General features: G+C 35.7%; 1 protein-coding gene across 2 annotated transcripts in view; it reads right to left on the bottom strand.

Moving 5' to 3' along the window:
• The window catches only part of LOC129004956 (uncharacterized), a 129,003-nt gene that overhangs the window by 7,101 nt on the left and 96,444 nt on the right, over positions 1–25,458 (bottom strand). For both annotated transcript variants that reach the window (XM_054433681.1, XM_054433682.1), the window contains 2 exons: positions 16,750–16,844; positions 5,260–5,435 (listed from right to left, as the gene is read on the bottom strand). In XM_054433681.1, coding sequence (XP_054289656.1) covers positions 5,261–5,435; positions 16,750–16,844 — 270 coding nt within the window. In that variant the 3' untranslated portion in view covers position 5,260. The remainder of the gene's footprint in view (positions 1–5,259; positions 5,436–16,749; positions 16,845–25,458) is intronic.

Genomic DNA, 25,458 nt, shown 5'->3' with positions numbered 1-25,458 from the left:
GGGCAATTATCCCGCCACCGGGGATAACTTCTGTACCTAGGAGTACCTGGTTGACGAGAGTCTACAGTAGTCAGTCGTCAGTCGCCACGGGGAGCTTGTAGAAGACGGTCCATGGACACGACGGGAGTGTCGGGTCGAGATGGTAACATGATTTGGGGTTGCCGGAGACCACAGGTCTAAATATAGTAAAGGAGGGTCCGAAGTAGAGCGTTAATTGATTAATATTTTGTGTGAGTTTTATTGATGATACGTTAAGTTGTTTTTTCTTGGTTTTGTGTCAAATTAAAGTTTGTTTTGAGCAACTGAGCGTCTCTTCACTTCAGTCCACCCCACGCCCCGAAGGGATAAAAGGTAAAACAAATATTTAATCTCATTGTAAGCCAAGCGAGTAGCTAAGGGGGGTGTGACAAGCTGGTGGAGGCGCCGGGTATTCCTGAGGTGTTTAGAATGTTTAGATCCTGAGACGGAATACGGACAGGTATATAAAAGAAAAATGGTTTGTAAGAGATAGAAGGAGTTTATTTTAAGGTCATTTGAATTAGAATTTAAGTAACAATGGTGGATGAAGGTCATTCTTGGTACCGGTAGGGAGGGGCAGTATAAAGCCATTATCTTTTAAATTTGTAATATAAATTTGAGTTTTGTAGTTAAAAAGTAAGATAAATTGTGTTGAGTTTTGTTACTGCTGATATCAATTAGAGTGACTTATACCCAGGTCAAACTCCTTGAGAATGACTGCAATCTCCATCTCCTAGTAAATAGCTAATAGTGTAGTCTGTAGCTTTTGCCCACTCAATTTCTGGTGACTTTGAGGACGAAAGACAGATGAGTAGAGGTGTTGCTCTTGCCTTCAGAAAGAAATTTGGCCGACCTTTACGTTCAGAGTGCCTAAACAGCCATGTTACTCTCCAGAACAAGCAAGGTGCCGCAATTTATGGGCTTGTGACCAAGGATATTTATAGGAGTAAACCCACAGTCATGGACTATAACCTAGCTTTCAAGAAATTCACAGAGGAATTCAAAAAGAAAAACTGCAAAAGACTTCTTTGTTCTCCATTGGGCTGTGTGAGGGACAAAATATCACTAAATATTTTCTCCAAAAATATAGTGGATTTCCACTACATCACTGGGGCAAGGGTGGAAATAATTGCTCAGAAGGAGAAACCAACAAAAGTGCTAAAGAATGGGCTAGAATATGAAACATTTTTAGCTATGCTACGGAGCTGCATCACAAGAGAGATGAATTTAAGAGTTCCTGCGAGCCTACCTGAAGATGCTCAGACTCTATCTCAGAAGAGTGTCAAAATAGCAAGTACACCTGTTGCTGTTCTACATGACCACCCATCTAAGGAACAAGTGAACTGTAGTAATGTCATAATAGACCATAAATCACCTACATCACTTGAGCACAAAAACTCTGAAGATTGCCAGACACTTACTGGAATGTCATCTGATTCCCTTTTCCATGGATTCAAAACTCCTGACAAAAGTAAAGCTCGAGAATTTATGAGGAGACTACGCTCAATCGAAGAATATTTCATAGGAACAAGAACTGAAACTGATAATGTAAATAATAAGTTAATTAATCATAAGAAGTATTTTTTAAGAAACAAAAAACCAAAACAAACACTAATTTAGCACCTGTTTCAAAAGCCAGTAAGAGTAAGAAATTATATATTTTCCATCAAAACATACAATGTTTAAGTAGCAGAATTGATTCTTTAGAAATCACAATTGATGAAATTAAACCAGATGTTGTTATTTTATCAGAGCACAAATTAACATTAACTGAAATTGAAAATTTTGAATTGATTGGCTATAATACTGTGAGTTATTATGTAAGGAATGTGAATCAAGGAGGCGGGGTATTAATTTTAGTTAAAAAAGAAATTCGATGTAAAAAACTAACTAATTCATTAATAGATCATTTAAACACAGATAAGATTTTTGAATCTTGTACAGTCGAATTAGAATTGAACAATGTTAAGGTTATTGTAGCTGGCATTTATAGAACTCCTTCAAGAAATATTGCTGGTTTTTTAGAAAACCTGGACAAACTTTTATGTTTTGTATCAAGTTTTAATACTAATTTATGCATTGGAGGAGATTTTAATATTGATGTATTGACCGATGATTGTAAAAAAATTGATTTTGTTAGTTTACTTAAGACACATAACATGTATTACACAGTAAATATTCCTACTAGAATAACTGATAGTTGTGAATCGGCAATAGATAACTTTGTTACAAATATTAATAAGACATATGTAAGGGTAATTTGTCTTGTAACTGCACTCTCTGACCACGATGGGCAAATTCTTGAATTGGATAATGTCAAAAATACAAATAAAAATATAAGGCTGTGGGAAATGAAACGTTGTTTTAAAAAACCAAATATTGAAAACTTTGTGAATGATTTGACAAATGAAAATTGGGACAAACTATATCAAACACCAATTGATAACAAATTTTCATATTTTTATAATGTATTGAACTATCATTTTGATAAAAACTTTCCAAAAATAAATGTTAGAAGTAACCCCCAAAGAAAAAATTGGATTGATTGGGAAATAAAACATGAACGGACTAAGCTCATAGATAACTATAGACAAAAAAGGAGAAATAAAAATGTTTGTGTAAAAAAAAACTTAAAAATGCAAAAAAGGAAATACAGAAATCTTGTAATACAAAAGAAAAAGCAATATTTTGAAAACATAATAAATAAATCAGATAACCCTACAAAATCTATTTGGCAATTGATCAAAAAGGAACTGTACAGTAGCAAGGATCAATCAAAAACAGAGCTATTTTTAAACCACGAAGGTAAATGTGTCACTGATCCTTATAAAGTAGTCAACATATTGAATAATTTGTATGCTGACCTTGTAGAGAATATAATTATTCCTGAAATTAAAATGAATAAGAGAATAATAAATAGACCAATAACAGATGCAGTATTAACTAATCATACTTTTAGGTTCAAAACCATTTCAGAAGAGGAGTTGATTCAAATAATAAATTCAATCAAAAGCAAATGGTCCTCTGGGTGTGATGATATCCCAACAAAAATAATTAAAGATGCTAAGTGGGCAATTCTCAAACCACTTCTTCATGTTATAAATGCATGCCTCATTTCAGGTGTTTTTCCTTCTCAGTTAAAAATATCCAAAATAATTCCATTATATAAAAAAGGAAACAAAAATGAACCGTCTAATTATAGGCCTCTTTCAATTCTACCCTCTTTGTCAAAATTCTTTGAAAAATGCATGTTATTACAATTGACAGAATATTTGGAAAATAATAATTTGTTATTTTCCAATCACACTGAACAGCATGGTTTTAGGCAAAAAAAATCCACTGTAACAGCTATAATAGCCTTTGTTGAAAATGTGATTAACAAACTGGATGAAGGTAACCAAGCAGTAGCTGCTTTTTTAGATTTAACAAAGGCTTTTGATAGTGTTTCCCATTCACTTTTATTAAAAAAAATAACTTTCTTTGGTATATCTGGCAAAGAATTAGCTTTGTTGGAATCTTATTTAACAGATCGCCAAAAATATGTAGAAATATCACACATTGAAAATAATAAAGCTTTTAAAATCAATTCAAAAACCAGATCTATTAATTATTCTGTACCACAAGGTTCTGTCCTTGGACCATTTTTGTTTCTTTGCTATTTGGGAAAGTTGCCAAACTGTCTACATACACTTACAGCTAATAACAATTTCAGTATTTTTGCCGATGATATTAATTTAACAATCTCTGACCGAAATATTAATAAAGTTTTTTCTGAAATTGGCACTGCAATCAATATAATTAATGACCAACTAAATAGCTTAAATTTATTAATTAATAAAAATAAAACAAAAATTATTAAATTTTCTTGCAGGAAGTCAAAATCTATTACTTCAACAGCGCCACCTTTCAACCTTTGTGAAAATACTAATTTTTTAGGTTTAGCGTTGGACTGTACTCTTAATTGGACAGGTCACGTTAATAAAGTCTGCTCTAAAATAAGTTCTGGGATCTTTGCTATAAAGAGACTGTCAAATTTCTGTGATTTGAAAACAATTAAATCGGTTTATTATTCAGTAATTCATTCACACATAACATATGGCATTGAAGTCTATGGAGCTACTTCAAATTTTAACATGAATAGAATTTTATATTGGCAAGAAAAAGCATTAAGAACTATGTTAAAACTAAAATATGACACTCCTTGTAAAACTTATTTTTCAGAATTAGGGATAATGACAGTTTACAGCCTTTATATTTTTAACACTATTCTCTATATAAAGAACATAATTGGCACATTATCAAAAAATCTCGACAAACATGAATATAATACTAGACGAAGACATGATTTTCAAATTACAAAACATAACAAAGAGTTTTTTTAAAAAGAAGCCAAGCTATAATGGGATTATCTTTTTTAACAGCCTACCAATTTCAATTAAAAATAAAATAACCTCTGGCAATTTTAAAAATGTTTTAAAATCTTTTCTAATTGAAGGTGCATTTTATAGTTTTAATGAATTCCATACAAAAACTAAGCAACACTATGTTAGTCTTTAAGTTTAGTAATAGTTTTATATTGACGCCATTTATGTATACATATTGTATATAAAAATGAATAAAGATGATTTTGATTTGATTTGATTTGATACAATAATGTTGTTCTGAACCACACGTTATTCATTAGTGTTGATTGAGTTATTTAAGTTTAATTTGTGTTGATTTTGATTCTGAGTAGTATATTTGGTCGATATTTTTGTGTTTATAAACTAAATAATACATTTAAACATGTTTATAATTTTGTATGTATAAAATATACACGCAGTTTGACAATAGCGCATGAGAAAATAAACTTTGCGCTAAGGACTTACGCGATAGGGCGCACGTGGAGTAAACCTCTGCAAACTGACACCGCGTCACTGAATTGCAACTGACAACAAAATGAGGAAGAATTCGGGGGTAAAAATAGCTTAGGGGCATTCCCAGGATGACGTGCGTGAAGTGTAGAGCTGGACACGATGCCGACACCCATTATGCATATTTATATTAACAAAAACTACAAGCGCCCGCTCGAGGGTTAATGATACATCACTAAAACAACTTTTCTGAATTTTAGATAAGTACGAGGATTGTATATAAATGGTATCTATCAAGATACCATCAGCTCCCCATTGTTCAGCATCTAAAATTTTATATTTTATGAATGTAAATATAAATAAATGATGATACATAAACTTGTCTCACCTTACAACAAGACAATGCTATGGTCCCTCTCCAGACGACGCTTGGCCTTCAGTGCTACCACCCCCATGAGATCTGAGGGAGCAGGCAATCCTGCCAACACAGCGCCACTACAAGGCTGGTGGTAGAACACCTGCATTCCTCCACAGTTGTAGCCGAAAGTTATACTGTCGTTTGCTCTGTAGACATGTCCCATTTATTAACTCAATATTGTAAAAATAATATCCAAGAGGTGAATTCAAAATCTTTGACTAATCGAAATATTGAAATGAAATGAAAAAGATACAATACTACATTATTGCCAAGAAATGAAATAAGTTGACAATGTCACAAAAAACTTAAGTACTTTTACTTGAAGTAAAATACAAAATACATTTACAGTACTTAAAATTTTAATACATTCAGAAAGTGAAAATTATTTTTTTAACTAACATGTTGAACGTCCTTTGTCCAAGGTTGGCGACATTTGTAACGTTCTTAATGCAGTTTCCCATGCTTTGCATTAGCAATAGGGGGGGGGGGAGCGGGAAGAGGAAAATGTTCTTAAATTTACAGTATGAAATGGTTACACATATAATATTGATTTTAGACACTGTAATGACTCAAAAACCAATGTTTACAAATATATTCATTAGGCCTAATTAAATTCTAAACTAAATCTTGTTATATTTTTAATATCTATTCATGTTCATTGTTAATATTACTAAAACCATATTGTCTCAACATATACAGTGTGTAAAAAATGTCTCCCCCCCCCCCTATTTATTTTTTTTATTTTTTAAAATAATGAAATATCGTTTGGGGAGTGATAGTAACATAACGTGAAGTTTCTTTTGACATAGTTAAAATTTTTGAATTCCCCCCCTAAATGGGGGGTAAGGGGGGTAACTCAAAATTTTTAAATGTAAACCCCTAGCTTGTGACACCTCATTTGAAAGAGCATTAAAAAACTAGGTAAATGGTGAAAACTAGAAATTTCTATCTAATTTCTAACCGGAATTACAGCCAAAAACGCTCAAAATACGATATTTTTGGGAAACTCAAAAATGTAATTATTGCATACACCCTTTGAGTGATCCCTCATTTGAAAGATAAATAAAAATCAGGCCAATGATAAGGATTAATAATTTCTAACAGGTAATTAGATGGTTTTTTATGATTTTTACAAACAAACTAACCTTAAGTGCGAAATAACAGTAGCGATGTTGTGTTCACCAAATAAATTCACAGCAAATGTTCAAACTGAAGTCCTCCTACTTCCTGACAGTAAAATAAACGAGACGTGAACTCTTCCCTCACGTTATGGAATGTTTCCTCAGTGATTTTTCTGCAGGCTTCAACAATCCTGTGTCTCAAGTCTTCAATATTCTGTACGGGAGTTTTATAAATTGTCGATTTAATAAACCCCCATAGAAAAAAATCCAAAGGTGTTAGATCGGGGGACCGTGCTGGCCATTCTATCCGGCCACGCCTGCCAATCCACTGACCATTCAGTTGTGTATTTAGAAATGCTCGGACCTGTCGATGAAAATGAGGGGGAGCGCCATCCTGCTGGAAGTGAACAATATCTTCATCAAACTCATGTGGATGTTGTGCAATAACTTCCACTATGGCTGGAAAAACCGACTCTTGAAGCATTTGCAAATAATGTTCTCCATTGAGGTTGCCATCGATGAAAAATGGTCCTAGGATATGATTACCCAACATCCCAGCCCATACATTTAATTTTTCTGGGTACTGCGTTGAGGATTCTCGGTAAACATGGGGGTTTGCAGTATCCCAGTATCTGCAGTTATGTTTATTGACAGTTCCATTAACAAAAAAAGTGCATTCGTCTGAAAAAGCTACATTATACACGAAATGTGGATTAGCTTTGATTAGTTCTTCCATTTCTTCGCAAAATTGAAGTCGACGGTCTAGATCATCGTCGTTTAATGCATGGACAAGTTTAAATTTATAAGCGTGAAATTTATTTTTCTTTAAAATATTTCGAACTGTTTGATGGGATAAGTCACACAGTGTAGCAACTGATCGAGTCGACTGCTGAGGATCCTCTACAAATTCTGCCACAACTTCAAATTGTGTTTCTTCGTCTAAAGATGTTCGGCCTGATTTTGGAGCATTAGCTACGGATCCAGTTCGTCTGAACTTGCCAATTAGTTCCCTCAAATATTTTCGACACACTGGTCGATCAGGATGTGCTTCGTTGAATCTCCTTTCTGTCTCGTGGTAGTTTTCATTCGAGGCACCAAAAGTTAAAACCATTTCCACCTTATCGTCTTTGCTTCGAGCCATTATTAAAAATTTCTAATAAACTTTTAACAAAAAACTAACTATTGAATAAAGAAACTAAATTAAAAAACCTGACTAACTAAATAGCAACAAACTAACAATTAATTATTAACCTTAGAGAATTTTAATGAACAAAAAAGTCTTTACAGTTATCAAATAGTTACATAATTGTTATTATTAAATAGAAATTGAATTTATGCTGCAGTACTGACCTAGACCTGTCTGTAACAGCTCATTGACAGAATGAGTTGAGGAAACCCATGCCAGGGCAAACAGGGAAAACCGGCTGAGCAAAGGTCATCTAATGAAACAAACTCATGTTCACGAAAATTTCTTATTGTAATAACCTTAAATTTTTAGTTTGTACTTGCTCTGTTGTGGATAACCAATACATTTCATTTTCACTTTTTTTCAAAAGATGTTATTTTGCACTTTTGCAATAATAAAGAAATAAAAGATTTTATTAAAATAATAATTTATTAGCTGTAAGAAATTTTTGGCTGTAGGAAGTAACAGTTTTTTAATTTAATAACATAAGCCTGATTTTTATTGCTCTTTCAAATGAGGGGTCACTCAAAGGGTGTATGCAATAATTACAATTTTGAGTTTCCCAAAAATATTGTAATTTTGAGCGTTTTTGGCTGTAATTCCGGTTAGAAATTAGATAGAAATTTCTAGTTTTCACCATTTACCTAGTTTTTTAATGCTCTTTCAAATGAGGTGTCACAAGCTAGGGGTTTACATTTAAAAATTTTGAGTTACCCCCCTTACCCCCCATTTAGGGGGGGAATTCAAAAATTTTAACTATGTCAAAAGAAACTTCACGTTATGTTACTATCACTCCCCAAACGATATTTCATTATTTTAAAAAATAAAAAAAATAAATAGGGGGGGGGAGACATTTTTTACACACTGTATATAAATATACAGGGTGGTAAAAAAGTCCCTGGACAGTAAAATATTTTAAAAAATAATGCAGATAGAGCTACAATACTTGGTACAAAGTTACAGGGCATAAAACTCTATTTTAACACATATTCAGTGATCCAATAACTCTTCAGGGGGACGGCCCACAAGGAGTCGGAAGAAAATCTTAAATGGAAGCATAGGTCAATATGCACATCAAATTAAAGGTCTTTTTTAGTAGAATACAATGCCACAAACCGCACTTCAAAAGGTTGACCCTGCACAAAATGACAGTTGTTCAAAGATTCATTTAATTTACATTGCTATTATACGCTTTATCCTCAGGGGGCACAGCCCTAGGAATCGGAAGAAAATTGTTAACGTAAGCATAGGTCGATATGCACATCAAATTAAAGGTCTTCACTAGTAGATTACGATGCCGTAAATTGAAGCTCAAAAGAATGCCTGAGTAAAAAATGGCAGTCGTTCAAAGATTCAAAATGGCGGATTCAAGAAATCTTTGAACATCTGCCATTTTGCGCAGGATCAACCTTTTGAAGTGCGGTTTGCGGCATTGTATTCTACTAAAGAAGACCTTTAATTTAATGTGCATATTGACCTATGCTTCCATTTAAGATTTTCTTCCGACTCCTTGTGGGCCGTCCCCCTGAAGAGTTATTGGATCACTGAATATGTGTTAAAATAGAGTTTTATGCCCTGTAACTTTGTACCAAGTATTGCAGCTCTATCTGCATTATTTCTTTTAATATTTAACTGTCCAGGGACTTTTTTACCACCCTGTATATATATATATATATATATATATATATTTTTTAAAATCAAAATTTATTCATTGACTTATCAAATTATTTTTATTCAAAACAATTCCTCCATTTAAAATACAGTACATCTGGGTTCAAGATTATCACTAAAATTCAACCATGTTTTTATTTATGTGAACCCCATAATTTACAAAATTATTTACAACAATGAACAGTGACAGTGCAGTTAAGGCATCCAAGAAGAACATACAGAAACACAGTTGTGATAAATAAATTGTGAAATTATGAAATGAAGTATTGTCAAAATATCCAAATTAACTGAAGAAAGGAGGATTTAAGCCTATCCAGAAGAAAATTATTATTATAGAAGATTGGTGAGAACATTCCATTTATTATTAACTCAAACTATAGACATCTCCAGGATCCATTTTGGGACTAAAACTACCTCAATTTCATTAACAGTAACAAAAGAAAAGAAAATTAATAATCTTACTAAAATATTGTTTCAAAATTATTGTTCAATTTACATCCTTATTGTAGGTATTTTATAATAAATCTTTTGATTCACAGTCTAGACACGAATCCCACCCCCTGAAAAATTGTTGTAACCACTTATTTACCATTGAAAATTGTATTCAATAACATCTGTACCTCATCATTTCTATTATTAGTGTATGACAAAAATAAAATAACAACAACATATTTAGAGGTTTATTTCATCACAAAATTCAATTTTATAACTTAATTTAATCAAAGTCTGTTTTTTTTTTTTTTTTTTTTTTTTTTTTAAAGTAAACCCTAGAAACTTATTTGCCAACTTAGTACGAAATATAGCAGATAGCCTACAGAAATGAAAAACTGTACTGATATGATTTAATTGTCAAAGATACACTGACTTATCCCTAGTTGGGTGTTGCATGTAAATTTGACGTAGGGCGAGTTATTTTTAGCGTCCACCCCCCCTCCCCAAAACCAATGCTACCCTCCTTCCAGCGGTGGTCTCAGCAGTCATTTGCCTTGTGATGGCTGCCTTGGTTTGGTCGTGGTGTATTCAGGCTGTCTAGTTTATTTCCATTTTCAAATTCAAGACTAATTCCTGACTTTTCAAGACTAATTCCAGATTTTTCAAGATTATTTTTTTTTTCAACAAATAGTGAGTGTTGATACCAAAATGTAACAATTCTCGTTTCTTGATACCAATACCAATTTTTATTCATAGTTTAACCAAATTTTCTAAATAATTTGGTTGTAATACACACACCCTGTCTTTATGTCATAACGATTATTAAGATAATGGTTAAAAAAAAGACAAAATGCAGCAATGCAAAATTCTAAATAGCCAATTATGGTTTTTTTTATCATGAAATCTTCCAGGGACGTGTAGACATCACCATTGACTGCCGCACTCACGGAAGCGTCATCGTCGTCGTCCCCGATCTCAGCAAAATCAGGAACATTTCCTGCGGCAGTTTAGACATCGTCGTCGTTTCAATACCCTTTGTGTATAGTAAAATGGCCGGCATTTCGTCAAATTTACGTATTGATACCCTTAGCGTCACACTGTATGACAATACATTACTGTATGCAATTCTTATGCACTTCAAACTTACGTATTGATACCCTTAGCATCATACTGTATGACAATGTCTTTCTCGAGTTTAAATTGTTTCACCTTGAAAAACCTACCTATATTTGAAGCCAACATGTAAAGAAGAATCTTACAACGTGTACTAAATAAATGTAATTGAAAGATTTCACTACCTTACACTGTTGACAAATATTCCAATTTTTAACTAAATCATCAATGTATTGTAAATCTAACATCAACCAACAACATATTTGTTATGGAACGTGTTAGGTTCACACAACACGTTTTACTTTTCTAGAGAGACCTCATGATCAATATGGTAGTGCTGTTTTTGCCAGGCCATACAATGACATCACCTCAGCTTCGCTGACTGAGAGGAACAATACTGAGATACTAATGGTCAGGACACCACAGTACAGTGTCACCTCTTTGTATAAGCCTCCCGAATCTTACAGAGCCCGATAATCTATGCAATGATGACATTAATTTCGTCTTGGGGGATTTTAATTGTCAGAGCATTGCTTGGGGATACAAAGAGACAAGTGAAAATGGGACAAAACTTGAAACCTAGGCTGAGGCAAATGACCTGCAGCTCATACACGATCCTAAGCTCCCTTGCTCCTTTAACAGCGGTAGATGGAAGAGGGGTTATAACCCTGACAACATCTTTTTGAGTAGCAGGATTGCCTCCCAGTGTGAAAAGTCTGTAAGTGATCCGATTCCCCGAACTCAACATAAACCTATAGTATGCACCGTTAGTGCTGTTGTTAAACCTTAAGTTGTTCCTCTAAGGCACAGGTTTAATTTCAAAAAGGCCAACTGGACGGGTTTTAGGGAGATCATTGACAGAGAAATCGCCAATATCCCTCCACAACCTGATATGTATGACTCCTTCGTTAAGCTTGTCCAGCAGGTCTCGAGAAAAATTATACCTAGAGGCTGTCGAACCCATTACATCGCAGGACTCTCTGAAGAGGCAAAGCCACTGCTAGAACGATACCAAGGTCTCTTTGACAATGATCCCTTTGCTGAGGACACACTTCTAGCAGGTGAAGAGCTTATGTCAGTCATTGCCGAAAATCGCAAAACTAAGTGGTGTGATCTTGTGGAGAGTTTAGATATGCAGGGGAACAGCACCCGATCTACTTAGTTTGCCCGTCAGACCCAACATCACTGCCAGGCCATCAGGGTTTCCCAAAAGGAGGCAGGTATAGAAGTGGAACCCACCCGGATGAACCTATCCACCAGAGGTGGCGACACCCTTGACTCAATTGAGGTTCCGGGAAGAACCCCCCACACTCAAGATAACCATACCGTCCGTGATCAGAGACAGGGATTGGTTTGCATAAGTGCCTACAAACCTAGCCAACAGCTGATCGGGGATTCGGTCTAGTTATCGTCTGTTATCGTCAATCAACAAACACCAGTTTTAGGTTATGTCGCCGTTGTCCGTGATAAATACTTGTAAAATCGGTCGGTTTAACTTTGTACGGTGAAAAAGAGTGCCATTATGAATAAATATGTAGTTGTGGGTGTGTTTGTGTACTTCACTGTTATTAAAAGTAGGCCTACGTTCTTTGGCCCATAGCCCAAGCTATGGCCAACACATAGGCCTAGGAGTAGGATGTTGTGGATAAAAATCGGGTAAGTTATGGTGTTTGTTGACTATCAATACGTTTTTTTACCCCCCTCAAAATTTGGTACCTCACAGTGCAGACGTGACATCCGAGTTGAAAACACTTCATTAGACACATACATCAACATTGAATGGTAAAACTGTCTATTTAAGACTTTCGCACTGCCCTAGATGCCGGACTAATAGGCGTTTTTGCGCCAAAATAGGTGTTTTTATGAGATTTATATAGTTTCTTAACGTATTCTTTTGAGTAAAACATATTAAATTTGGTAATTTTGTAAAGCTGTTTAAATGTTCTACAATTTTTTTTTATTGGTGGTTTTTGATATATTGTATCAATAAAAGGTTAAAAACAAAAATAACACAAAAATATTAAAAAAAAATACAGGTTTTTGCAAAATTACGAAAAATGTACTAAACATACAACAAATGTGTAAATGTAAAAGAGATAGCATTCAAACTTATCTTTCAAACAAAAAAAAGTTCATTCCGATCCAACAAATAATTTGCGAAATATATGCTTTAAAAAAATCAACGGCCGCCATTATGATGTCGTCATAGCCGGAAAACGTGGGGGGTAGGAGGTAAACACCCAGGTTTTTTAAACTCCCTAGACATCAAACTAAAACGTTATGCAAGAATATTGAGTATACGCAAGTTTGCACACTAAAGTATAGCTAGCTGCTGGACTAATGGGTTTTTTTTATGGGAAATTAACAGAATTTACAATAACTCTTGAACCATAATCTTTACAGCAATGTGGGGAGGGTTGCACTATGTTGTTAAGAATAAGGACCATCACATACTAATTTAAATCAAAACCGGCTTTTTTTAAATATGATATTCTCTTATTTTGTGGGTTTTTATGGGAAAATAACATAATTTACAATAACTTTGAATCAAAGAATGTGACTAGTATGAAAAGTAATGTAGCAGAACACATGCTTAATGAGAATCATAAATTCACTAAAGTAGAAACAGATATGACAGTTTTGGACTATGGATCAAAAGGAAATAAATTAGATACAAAAGAAGAATATCATATATACTGCAGCTACAAGAATGATCCAACAAATATAATCAATACGATGCAAGTTAAGAAACAAAATCCTATATATGAAAAAATTTTAAAATTAAAGAATATTTAACACAAACATCAAGAGGAGGATAAATTAAACAACCATAATAAAATTTTATATATATATATGACAAAATTCCATGACCAAAGATTATTTTACTATACATTTTAAGAAAAAAGAAAATCATATGTAAAGATCATCACATGATGTTTATTTGTTAATTAATTTGTTTGTGTTTGAAGTGAGGTTAAATGTTACTCTTTGTAAAGGTATTTACTCAGGGGAGGTATAGAAGAGGCTATGATGACAGCTGTGGGCTTCTTATTAGCTGAGGGAACGCCATTACCATAACAAAACGATCAGTAGTCATCGGCCTCGGTGGTCTAATGGTTAGCGTGCCGGGCTGATATGCTGAAGGTCCCGGGTTCAAATCCCGCTCGTGGCATTAACTTTTTGTCCAAGATTTTTTTTATTATCAGCAAGTTTGGTTGGTTTGGTTTTGGGTATGACAGTTTAATTTTATTATTAAGTCATTAGGTATAAAATTTTAGTAGAGCAATTTCTAGTTTTATTATTTTTATAACAGAATTATTTTTTCTATTAATAAACTTTTGTTATATTATTTCATTAACAGCAAGTTTGGTTAGTTCGGTTAGGTTATGATGGTTTAATTTTATAATTAAAAAATAATAAAATTGAATTTGAGGCATTTATAATTTTATTTTATGAACAGAACTATTTTTGCGATTAGTAAACCTTCTTTGCCAAAGTACTCTCTACTACAGCGCTGTTCACGGAGGAATTTTGAACTAATGCCTCATTCGTACCTCCCCTAAGTCAGACCCCTTTGTAAATGGCCTAAAGGTCGAAACATGTAGAGTTTTAAAAATAAAAATAATTTCAGGGTACTGAGTTAATATGCTTTCTTCATCCTACTAATATTATAAATGAGAAAGTTTAGATGTATGGATGTATGGATGTATGGATGTATGTTTGTGACAAGTGAACGCGAAAAATACTGGTCGGATTGGGCTGAAATTTGGCATGATGATAGCTCACATTCCCGATTAACATATAGGCATATTCTTATTTCAAAAATCCTTTCGGGCTCCGCCCCAGTGGCTCTGGAGTTTCCCATGTTAACCTTATGAGAAATGAAATTATTGAATCTTAACAGCTGTTTCAATTAAACAAGTTGGTTCTGTTCTGTGATGTTCAATAGCATTAAAGTTACAAAAATTACTAACAGGGTGCAGCACTATTATTTCTTTTACATTTATGACAACAGCTAATTTGCAACCAAAAGGTGAGTGAGCGTAGCGAACGAACTTCAACCTGGAGGCGAGTTAGCGTAGCGAACGAGCTAACCTGAAGGCAAGTGAGCGCAGCGAACGAGCTCAAACTAAAGGTGAGTGAGCGTAGCGAACAAGCTCCAACCTAAAGGTGAGTGAGCGTAGCGAACGAGCTCCAACCTAAAGGTGAGTGAGCGTAGCGAACAAACTTCAACCAGGACGTGATTGAGCCATGCGAACGAGATAATCTTGAAAATTAAGAAGTTAAACGGGGCAAAGCCCGCGGGTTACAGCTAGTTATATATATATATATATGTGTGTGTCCGTCAGCACGATAACTCGAGCAAAAATGATCCGATTTTGATGAAATTTGGTACAAACGTGTAAACGTACGTTTATTCGAACGAGTTCGCGATCCAGCATGATCGGACCATGGGAACGGGGGTTTACGGGGGGTTTTATGGGGTAAAAATAGGTTTTTCCCATTTTTGACCCAAAAAACATAAAATTTAGCAATTTCTTTCCAAACCATCTTGTAGAGCTTAAAAAACGAATAATTTAGTATATTGAAGCGTTATTATGCGCCTAATGGTTACGGAGAAAATTCAAAAAAATTGTAAATTTAAAATTCCCATGTTATTCTTATGGAGAATAAGTAAACTGTTGTAGTTTGCTTGTTTGTGAACATATTTTGATCAAATTTGGAAAATATTTTCATTTCTTACTAACTATTCACATTTAACAAAAAAAAACAAAAAACAAAAAAACAGTTTTACCCTCCCTGATGCAGCAAACCTAAGTACTTGTTAAACTAATTCTATTTAAATCAAGAATAAATGTTATATTTTTAAGTAGACATTTCAGTGTGAATCCAATCAGTCAAATGGAAATTCGCTTAGTCTGCAGGTTTGCTGCGGCGGGGGTATTATTTTGTTATTTTATGGGTTTTTATGGGAAATCACCATTAAAAATTAAAATTTCTAAAAATGGAAAAACGCCTGGAGATATCATGGATTAGTACCTACATATCAAATTGGATTAGTACCTACATATCAAATTTTATTAAAATCGGACCACAGGTGTAGTCTGTAGCTCTGTACACATCCGCACATACAGACACAGACACACACACACACACACACACACACACAGAGAAGTAAAAAGGTGGAAGTCGTTTTGAGAGGTTATCTTTACATACTTTTTGTTTTGTGATTTTGTTTGCTCAAATATTCAATAACACAAAAAATATAGGTAGTTCTTCACATGGGCAAAAAGTTTCTTTTCAACTTTTTGCTCATTTTCAGTGAAACTGGAGCTTGAGATGAGAAGAAGTCATTTTACGCCCTAGTGGTAAATTATAACTATTATACATCCAACAACTCATACAAATGTAATAGCCATCATACAATAATTATTAATAACATTTGACATGATAAAGTATGTTTGAAATTACATGATTGATCAAAGGAACTACTAGTCTTGATTCAAGTACTTTTAAACACTTGAATAATTACTCAACCCTCCAACATGATAGGAGTGGAATGTCTTCAATCTAAAGTTGAAGATTCAACTGATTCCAAAAGTTAAGGGAAACAAGTAAAGTCAGCAGTACAAATAAAATTTTTTCGGCACATACATTGTTACTGTAAAAATAACATCATCTGTGGTTAGACAGTGATCCTGTTAAAGTAGCTTATAAAAGGAACTTTCATTAAAGGGTATCAATCAAGGGGGGTATGCAATGTTATCAGTGCATTCAACGTTTAACCAGCAACAGCATGTATTTGTTTCAATATTGTTTTATTGCGTTGTTACACTTAAGCTCTGGAGCGTCAGAACTACCACTACCGTAAAGTAGGTACTCCTTCAGGTATGAGCTTCTTTCCACTACAACTAAAACTTAACACAAGAAACACACCTAACAATTGTCTCGGTGATGTCCGACCTGGTGTTGAACTGGTTATGAAGGTCGGTCAACAGCTCCAAGTCAGGTCCCGCCCACACACCACCTCGCTGTTAAACAATAATGCTCATTACTAGGGCAAATAAATTCAGGGCAAATAAATTCAATGTTGTATTCTAGCAACTAGCTTATAAGAAATGTTATCCCCTGTGCATTTTTTTGGGTTAGAATAGGACCGCAGCCTTCTGAGGCTTGTCGTAAGAGGTGACTAAAAGGGTGACTGACTCTGTCACTGGGTATTGTAGTGACAGCTGGTTTATTAATTGTATTTAATTGGTCAACACATGTTTGGAATCTATTGTTTGCGGGAACTCCTTCAATAAAATTTCCCATCGATGTTGACCATATGTGTTGAAATTTGTTCCAACCACTAGTATATATTAGGCTACATCAGGTTAGACACCCACACTTTTTACCCCGTAATCAAAACATGTAGCTCTTTTACGTTGTGTCTTCTGTTGTAGTTTTGTGTTTTCGTTCGCTGAACTGTCCATTGCTTTCCAAGTCTGGCCACTTAGGCTTCAATGATTCGTCTGAAATAGGAACAGTGATCCTGGTTTTCCTATAAAAAAGGAGCTCAGCAGACTGTAACCGCAGCTTAGTGGAGTAGAACGATATGCTAATAAGTCCTCATAAGGATCTTGATTTTCCTTCAGAATGTTTTTAGCAATTTAACTGCACGCTCAGCCTGTCCATTGCTTTAAAAGTTTAGCAAGGTCTTTGTTCTCTTTGAAGAAATCTTGTTCATTCATAAAATAGGTTTTTACGAACTAAGAAATAGTCATTATATTTGTTTTTCACCTGTTCATAAGTCTTCCTTTTATCAGGAGTCCAAGAGATGTGAGTTATAAATCAGCTTCACTTCCTAGACCTGTTGGTTCTCCTCTTTCTTTGATAATCCCGATGCTGAGCGATAAACTTCAATTCCTTGTATCCATTGAGACCATTTTGAAGGTTCCTGGGTATCAAAAGGCTCTGGTGGCTCTAAATGAACATTACTCACAGGTGGAGATGGCTTCTGTTTTGTCAATTTATTAATTTCCGACAATTCTGACATTATGGTACTAAACCGCTGCCACCACATGAAGCGAGAAAATAAATGGAAATAAAATTAGAGAAGGGAGGGTGTATTGACAGCTGGTTTATTAATTGTATTTAGTTTGTCAACACATGTTATGATTATTGTTTGTTGTTATTATTTTAGTTTACATGGTAACTTAAATAAAGGTTGTAAACTTTTATTGTAAAATATTATTTGGAACTACTACAAAGTATCCCTGGGAGTGCCCTTGTTGTATTGCAGGGGTTGATTTAATCTATACTGCCGATAGGCATTCTCAGTGGGTCATGACGAGCCCGCCACTTCAGTCCTTGGTCAGGAAGTGCAGCATGGATGCAAAAATCAGGCTCTGCTTTGCGACTGGCGACCCCGCCACGTCAAGTATCCGGTGCTGAGCAAACAGAGGTTGGACCTCGGGGAATCGGGGTAGAGGTTTTTGTTTCCTGAGGCTATAATTTTTCCTGACTGTTTCCGGGCCGTCCCTAATTCTAATTCCTCAAAATCTTGCTCCCAGTGGTTATAATTTAAACATAATGGCAGGAAACAAATTGAGTTTTGTGCATTAATGAAACTCGCCTTTACAATATTATAATTATGAACCTTATTAACTTCTAAACATTCAATAAATTTGGACTTTTTATTGATAGCGATGATTTCCCCTCCACTATATCTCTTATAAATGAGAATGTAGGTTACATCCGTATCTTCTGGTATATGGGCTATGATTGACTTCCCGTCTCTACCCAGGGGATGGGCTCTATTAACCCACACTCTGTCTATTCCTAACATCTACTTGCAGAAGTTTCTTACCACCTCCCTAATATCTTTGCTGATAGTTGTAATACGGACTGTGGTGATAAAAAATACTCATGTCACCTACTTTTCAGGTGGTCGAGAACTTGGGAGGAGGGGGATAAAGATGGCGGAACGCGCTATGCATTGAAACGACTATATCTCGATAACGGTACGAGATGGGACACCGGTCAAAACGTTGTTTTAATAAAAATAATATGGCCAATAGAAAAGGTTATTAGGTACAAAGTTGTATCTTGAGTAATAAAAAAGTTATAACAAAAATATGTGTCACAAAATCTACAATATTGTCGTGGCCTGGTGTATGCATGCATATTTTGTTGACTTTGATGATTGAAAAATGTAGCTTCATTTTAAAATATTTATTTTACAATACATTATGTATTGTGTACAGTGATTGATACAAAATGTATAATGTTGTTGATGACTTATTTAACACTCTAATTATAAATAATAACATATGATAGATTTTGACTTATTGCCAACATAGAACATTGTATAATTATTAAACATGTGGTTGATATACTATAATTCTCCCACGCTTATTAGAAAAGATCATTTGTTTTGAAACTGGCAATATCTATACTTATAAAAGGCAAAGCCCTCACTGACTCACTGACACACTCATCACTAATTCTCCCACTTCCCATTTACCTAGGAGGCTGAAATTTGGTACACCGATTCTTTAGGCATTAAATAGGAAAACTAAGTTGTTTTTATTCTGATCGGACTCTCGGACTCCGCCCCAGTGGCTCTGGATTTTCCCATGTTAACCTTATGATTTTTCATATTTAAAAGGAATTAATGAATCTTATCAGCTGTTTCAATCAAACAAGATGGTTTTGTTCTATGATGTTCAATAGCATTAAAGTTACAAGGATTACCAACAGGGTGCAGCACTATTATTTTTTTTAAATTTATGACAACAGCTAATTTGCAACCAAAAGGTGAGTGAGCGTAGCGAACGAACTTCAACCTGAAGGCGAGTTAGCGTAGCGAACGAGCTTACCTGAAGGCAAGTGAGCGCAGCGAACGAGCTCCAACCTAAAGGTGAGTGAGCGTAGCGAACGAACTTCAACCAGGACGTGATTGAGCCATGCGAACGAGCTCATCTTGAAAATTAAGAAGTTAAACGGGGCAAGGCCCGCGGGTACAGCTAGTTGAAGAATAAAATTAAGACTTCTTTGTTTGAAGTTCATTGTTGGTGATGGTGAGTTAATGTTGTTCAAAGGTTTATTGTGGACATTTTCCATCACGAATGTAAAAAACAATACACAACGTTTCGGGATCTGGAATCTGATCCCGTCTTCAGGTGAAAAAAACTTAACTAACACATTACAACTAACAATACACAAACGCCCAACCTAAGTTGGAAACATTACAGAGGGTAGTAGTCAAAAAATATGCACTGTATAGCAGTCAAGTTATGATACAACATGCAATTAATAAACTTGATTTACTTTTGCAAAATTAAGACGTAACAAAGTCTTTCAAATATGGCTTTCAGGCTGGCGATATATTCTGTTGGATCTGCGCAGCACTGGACTTTAATTTCCTCTCTCATGTTGAGGTTGTTCATTGATTCGTGGGATGGTGATGAGGTCTTCAAATGGATGATGTGGTCTTGGTTCTTCTAAAGTGGCTTCTTGCACTGTGGGAGCAAATTTGATAGACTTTTTTTTTGACATTTCCGTTTGTCGTAGTAGGTTGATGTGTCTCTTGAATACATATCCACTGTCGAGTCTAATTAGGTAGTGTAAGAGTCCGTACTTATTAATAGTGGTTCCTGGTTTCCACAGATTTTTGTTGTTTGAGCAGTACCGTGCTTGGACTCGGTCTCCAACTTTGTACTGTCTTGCTTTGGTGTGTATGGTGTATGGTGAGGATTTTTGATGATTGTCTATTTCAGATAGCTTGATTTGTAGATTGCGAATCCACTGACGTTCTAAGATAGATGGGCAGTTGTCTGGTACAGTGTAGATTTCACCTTTGGAGATGTTAGATTTGTATTTTATATTGACCTCTACCATAGGTTTGAATACATCTTTTGTGTAAGATCTAAAAAGTAAGCCAGTTGGTTGGATTGAAAGATTTAGGTGTAATTGATTGAACTTGTCTATGGGAAGAAATGTATACCCTGAACCGGAGTCTACTTCAAATTCCACAGGTTTGTTTTCAATATTCACAACTGTAAGAATCGGTGGTGAGGCTTCGGTTTGAAATATGTCTACTATGTTTTGAATACCATACTGGTGGTCACTTGTGTCGTTTATCTAGTTAGTTGAGTGTGAGCTATTCTTGGACCTATTGTTCAAAAGTGTGCTGATGCAAACTTTACCTACATGTCCTAGTCTTGAGCATTCAGAACATTTTAGTTTGCTTTTGTCCGTTCGGCATTCTTTAGATAAATGATTAGATTTGCCGCATCACAAACATAACCCGTTGATTCCCAATTCATCAAAGTTTGGAGTTTGTTTGGGCTTCGATTTGGACCTGCTGGAGACATTGTTTTGAGAAGGGGAACGGTCATGCTGTCTAGATGTATTAGAAACCTTATTGATATCTGGTAGGTCTGATGTCGACGTAGGAAGATGTTTAAGGGAAATTAGTTTAGAGTCAAGTCTGGAAGCTTCTGCCTTCGATACAATTTCCTTGAACTCTGTTATATCAGATTGTTAAAGATGTTCACGAATAGAGTTGTCCTTGATGCCGCGAATGAACTGAGTGCGAAGGAAGATATTTGCTATGAATGATTTTTTTAGTATATTGAAACATAATTAACAAAACCAAATTTATTGAACTCACAAATCAGACTAAACTAAAAAGTAAACAAAACATAATAATATAAACAGTCATCTGACAGATGTTATAAATAAAACATATGTAGCCTACTTATTTCTTGATACGTAACACTCCTCCCCCCGTCAGGTAGTCCTTGAGATATGCCGGTGGTCGACGGATCCGAACAGGTCGAGGACTCATGCTCATTGAAGTGTTTTGGGAGTTTGATTTAGAGACACATGACCGAACAGGTTGTGGACTCGTGCTTATGCTAGTGGAGTCTTGAATTAAATCAGAAACGTTGAAACCAGCATCTTCTTGATGAGGGTTAATTGATCCTTCTATACTACTAAAGGAATTACGAGATTGTTGCATCACTGATGGTCGCATTGGTTGTACGTCTGGTATTCTCATCATAATAGGATTGCGGACCATTGATGGTGGTTGAACTGGAGTGATATGATGTGCTTCTGGTGTTCTCATTTGAATAGGATTCTGGAATATTGGGTGGAATGGTGGGTTTATTCAGGATTATCCAAGTGTGAGTTAGGAGATGCTTTTGATATTTCTGAGCGAGGTCTCAATTGGTCGATATGACGTCGTATTTCAATGCCTTCTTTTGTTGTCAAATGGTAGCTCCGCGGCCCGGTTTTTTAGTGACTTTAGCAGGAATCCACTTTGGTCCTCGCTGATTGTAGCTTCTTGCAAGTACGGAATCATTTTCTTTAAATTTCCTCTGAGGTGACTGTTGGTAATCGTGGAGCGCTTTATCCAAGCTTTTATCTTCTTTGTCATTTGAAGAATAATCAGGGTGAACTCTGTCTAAGATGGTTCTAAAACGCCTTCCAAACAGCAGTTCACTCGGTGACATATTAGTTGAACAATGTGGCGTTATAAGATGATATTAGGAACTGAGCCAATCTTCTTTGCCAATCTCCTTGAAGTATTCGTCGCAAAGAATTTTTTGTCGTTTGGACCATCCTTTCTGCCTGACCATTCGATGATGGATGGTATGGTGTAACCACGACGTGGCGGATGCCATTGCTTTCATTAAACGATCGTAATTCTTGTGAAGTGAAAGCCGACCCGTTGTCAGATACTATTGTGTCTGGAACACCATGTGTTGCAAAAAGGCTTCTGAGAACCTTTATAGTTGATCTTGAATCTGTAGAAGGCACCAAAACTACTTCTAACCATTTACTGAAAGAATCAACAACAATCAAAAACAACTTGTTTTGGAAAGGCCCAGCGAAATCTATGTGTAGACGAGACCAGGGTTGTTTTGTTTTCTCCCAAGGAAGGACCGTTGCTCTTGGAGGGTTGTGACGATTTTGTTGACATGCTTGACAAGAATTCCCCATGTTTTCTATGTCTTGATCAAGTTTTGGCCGCCAGAAATAGCTTTGGGCCAACGCCTTTGTTCAAACAATGCCCTCATGTCCCATGTGTATAAGCTTTAGAGCTTGTTGCCTGAGAGTAGATGGAATTATCAGCCTAGTTCCCCAAAGTAAACATTGTTTGTATTGAGAAATTGAGTTTTGACGAGAAATGAAAGGCGTAAGGTTGAGATCTGAGTTATGAGTTGGCCAACCACGTTGAGTCCATAAGATTACTTTTGATAGAAGTGGATCCTTTTCTGTTTCTTTTGCTATTATATTAGCTGTAATTGGTTTAACCTCATCGGATTCAATGTATAACACATCATTCAAGACTTCATTATTATCTCTTGATCAAGAGCATTGGAGGAACATGGAAGACGACTCAAACCATCAGCATTCGGAATAGAAATCCCTGGTTTGTATACAAGATCAAAGTCATATCCATTTAAAAGGATACTCCAGTGAATCATTCGAGGTGACAGTGTGTTTGGTGTTTGTTTATCCACAGTGAAAAGACCCAGAAGTGGCTTATGATCTGTTCTAATTTCAAAATGCCTCCCATATAAGTAATTGTGAAATTTCTTAATCCCTCCAATGATGGAAAGTGCTTCCCTATCTACTTGAGCATATCTTCGTTCTGACTGACTCATTTGTCCTGGAATAAAACGCAATTGGAACTTCCTTTTCCCCTCGAACCTGACTAAGCACACAAACAATACCATAAGGAGATGCATCACAAGTTACTATAAGATGGCTGGAGGGATTGTAATGAGCCAGTATACTATCGGAAGAAAGGAGCTTCTTTGAAGCATTGAAAGCAAGTTTATGTTTTTCCTCCCACCGCCATTGAACATTTTTGTCCAATAAGCGATGTAAAGGTTCTGCAACATTGGCTTTATTGGGTAAGAAACAGTGATAGAAATTGAGTAACCCTAAAAATGCCTGCAGTTGCTCCTTGTTAGTCGGCTCAGGAGCATCTTGGATTGATTTGACTTTGTCCGGGTTAGGACGAATTCCGTCAGAGCTCACAACAAATCCCAAGAAATCCACTGATGTAGACAACAAAGAACACTTTTTGCTTTGGAGTGTGATTCCTGCATCTCTAAAACGAGTGAATACTTGTCTTAATGTGGTAATCAATTCATGTATTGTTCCTGCTTTAACCAAAATATCATCAAAGTAAGGTATTACATCGTCTAAGCCCGAAAGCAAACCCTCAATAAAATGTTGAAATATAGATGGAGCTGAGCTAATACCGAATTGTAGTCTTTTTGGTTTAAAAGCACCCTTGTGTGTGATTAGTGTCTGAGCTAGCGCCGACTTCTCATCAACAACCAATTGTTGATAAGCTTGGGCTAAATCTAACTTAGCAAAATATTTCCCTTGGTTTAATTTGGCTAAGAGCTGAGATATTGGAGGAATAGGATACAGATGATCTTGGATAGCTTTGTTTAACGTTGCCTTATAATCACCGCAAATACGTATTTTACCATTGCTTTTTACTGAAACAACTATTGGCGTGGCCCAATCCGATACCTGAACAGGTTCTAACACTCTCTGATTAACTAACTTATTCAGCTCTTCTTCTACTGGGGCCTGCAATGCATAAGGTAAAGGGCGCGCTCTTAAATGAATTTTGTTATAATTCTGGTCAATTTTCAGTTTGATTGGAGGCCCTTAAGAACACCCTAAAGAACACTCTAAAGAATTAGAAAATACATCAGAAAATTCACCTTTCAGATGTTGAACATCCAGCTGGGCTTTACTTAGAACATCAGATTCATGGCAGTTGAGTGAAAATACCCCGTTTACTTCAATATTCAGACTTTGTAACCAGTTACGCCCCTATAAACTATTTCTATTACCTTCAGTTATGACTAACGGAAGGAATCCATTGAACTTACCGTATTTCACACAGGGCCAATTTACTGAATAGACACGGTAGGCACGTGCCTAGGGTGCAAGGCAATTGTCTTTTTGGGGGGCGCCAAATAATTGGAAAAAAAAAAAAAAAATTGTAGTTGGATATGCATGCGATCGTGGTAAACTTCTGATAATCCCTCGCGGCCATAGACATGGTAATCATCTCCCGCCATTGCAGAAAAATTCTGACTATTTTTCTTGGTCGTGTAGACATAATTATAGTCTTCCGTGATCGTGGTAATATATGAAAATATCCCACGGTCGTTAGAAGATTATCATCGTGTACGGCGAATGAGGCAAAATTCTGGTCTTTTCCCATGGTCGTGTGGACATTCTCATCGTCTTGCAAGATCGCGGCAAATTCTGATCACACCTCGCGTCCGTGAAGACATCATTATATCCTCCACTGTGGTCGTGTGGACATAGTAATCGCCTCCCACGATTGAGGCAAAATGGTAATAATCTCTCCGGTCTTGTTGAGATCATCGTCTTCCGCAAAATAGGCAAAATTCTGATCATACCTAGCGGCTCTGTAGATATCATCATCTTCGGCGGTCACGGCAAAACTCTTGCTGTTTCCCACAGTGAGGTGGACTTTATCATCTTCTGCCGTGATCGCGGCAATATTCTGATCATACTTAGCGGCTCTGTAGATATCATCATGATCTTCTGCGATCGCGGAAAATTCTGATCGTCTCTTGCGGCCGT

This window comes from Macrosteles quadrilineatus, unplaced genomic scaffold, assembly GCF_028750875.1.
Source record: "Macrosteles quadrilineatus isolate MER2022 unplaced genomic scaffold, UCM_ALF_1.0 Scaffold_13__1_contigs__length_4303367, whole genome shotgun sequence".
Taxonomy (NCBI): domain Eukaryota; kingdom Metazoa; phylum Arthropoda; class Insecta; order Hemiptera; family Cicadellidae; genus Macrosteles; species Macrosteles quadrilineatus.
The sequence above is the reverse complement of the archived record's forward strand: the minus strand, read 5'-3'. Positions and strand labels throughout refer to the sequence as shown.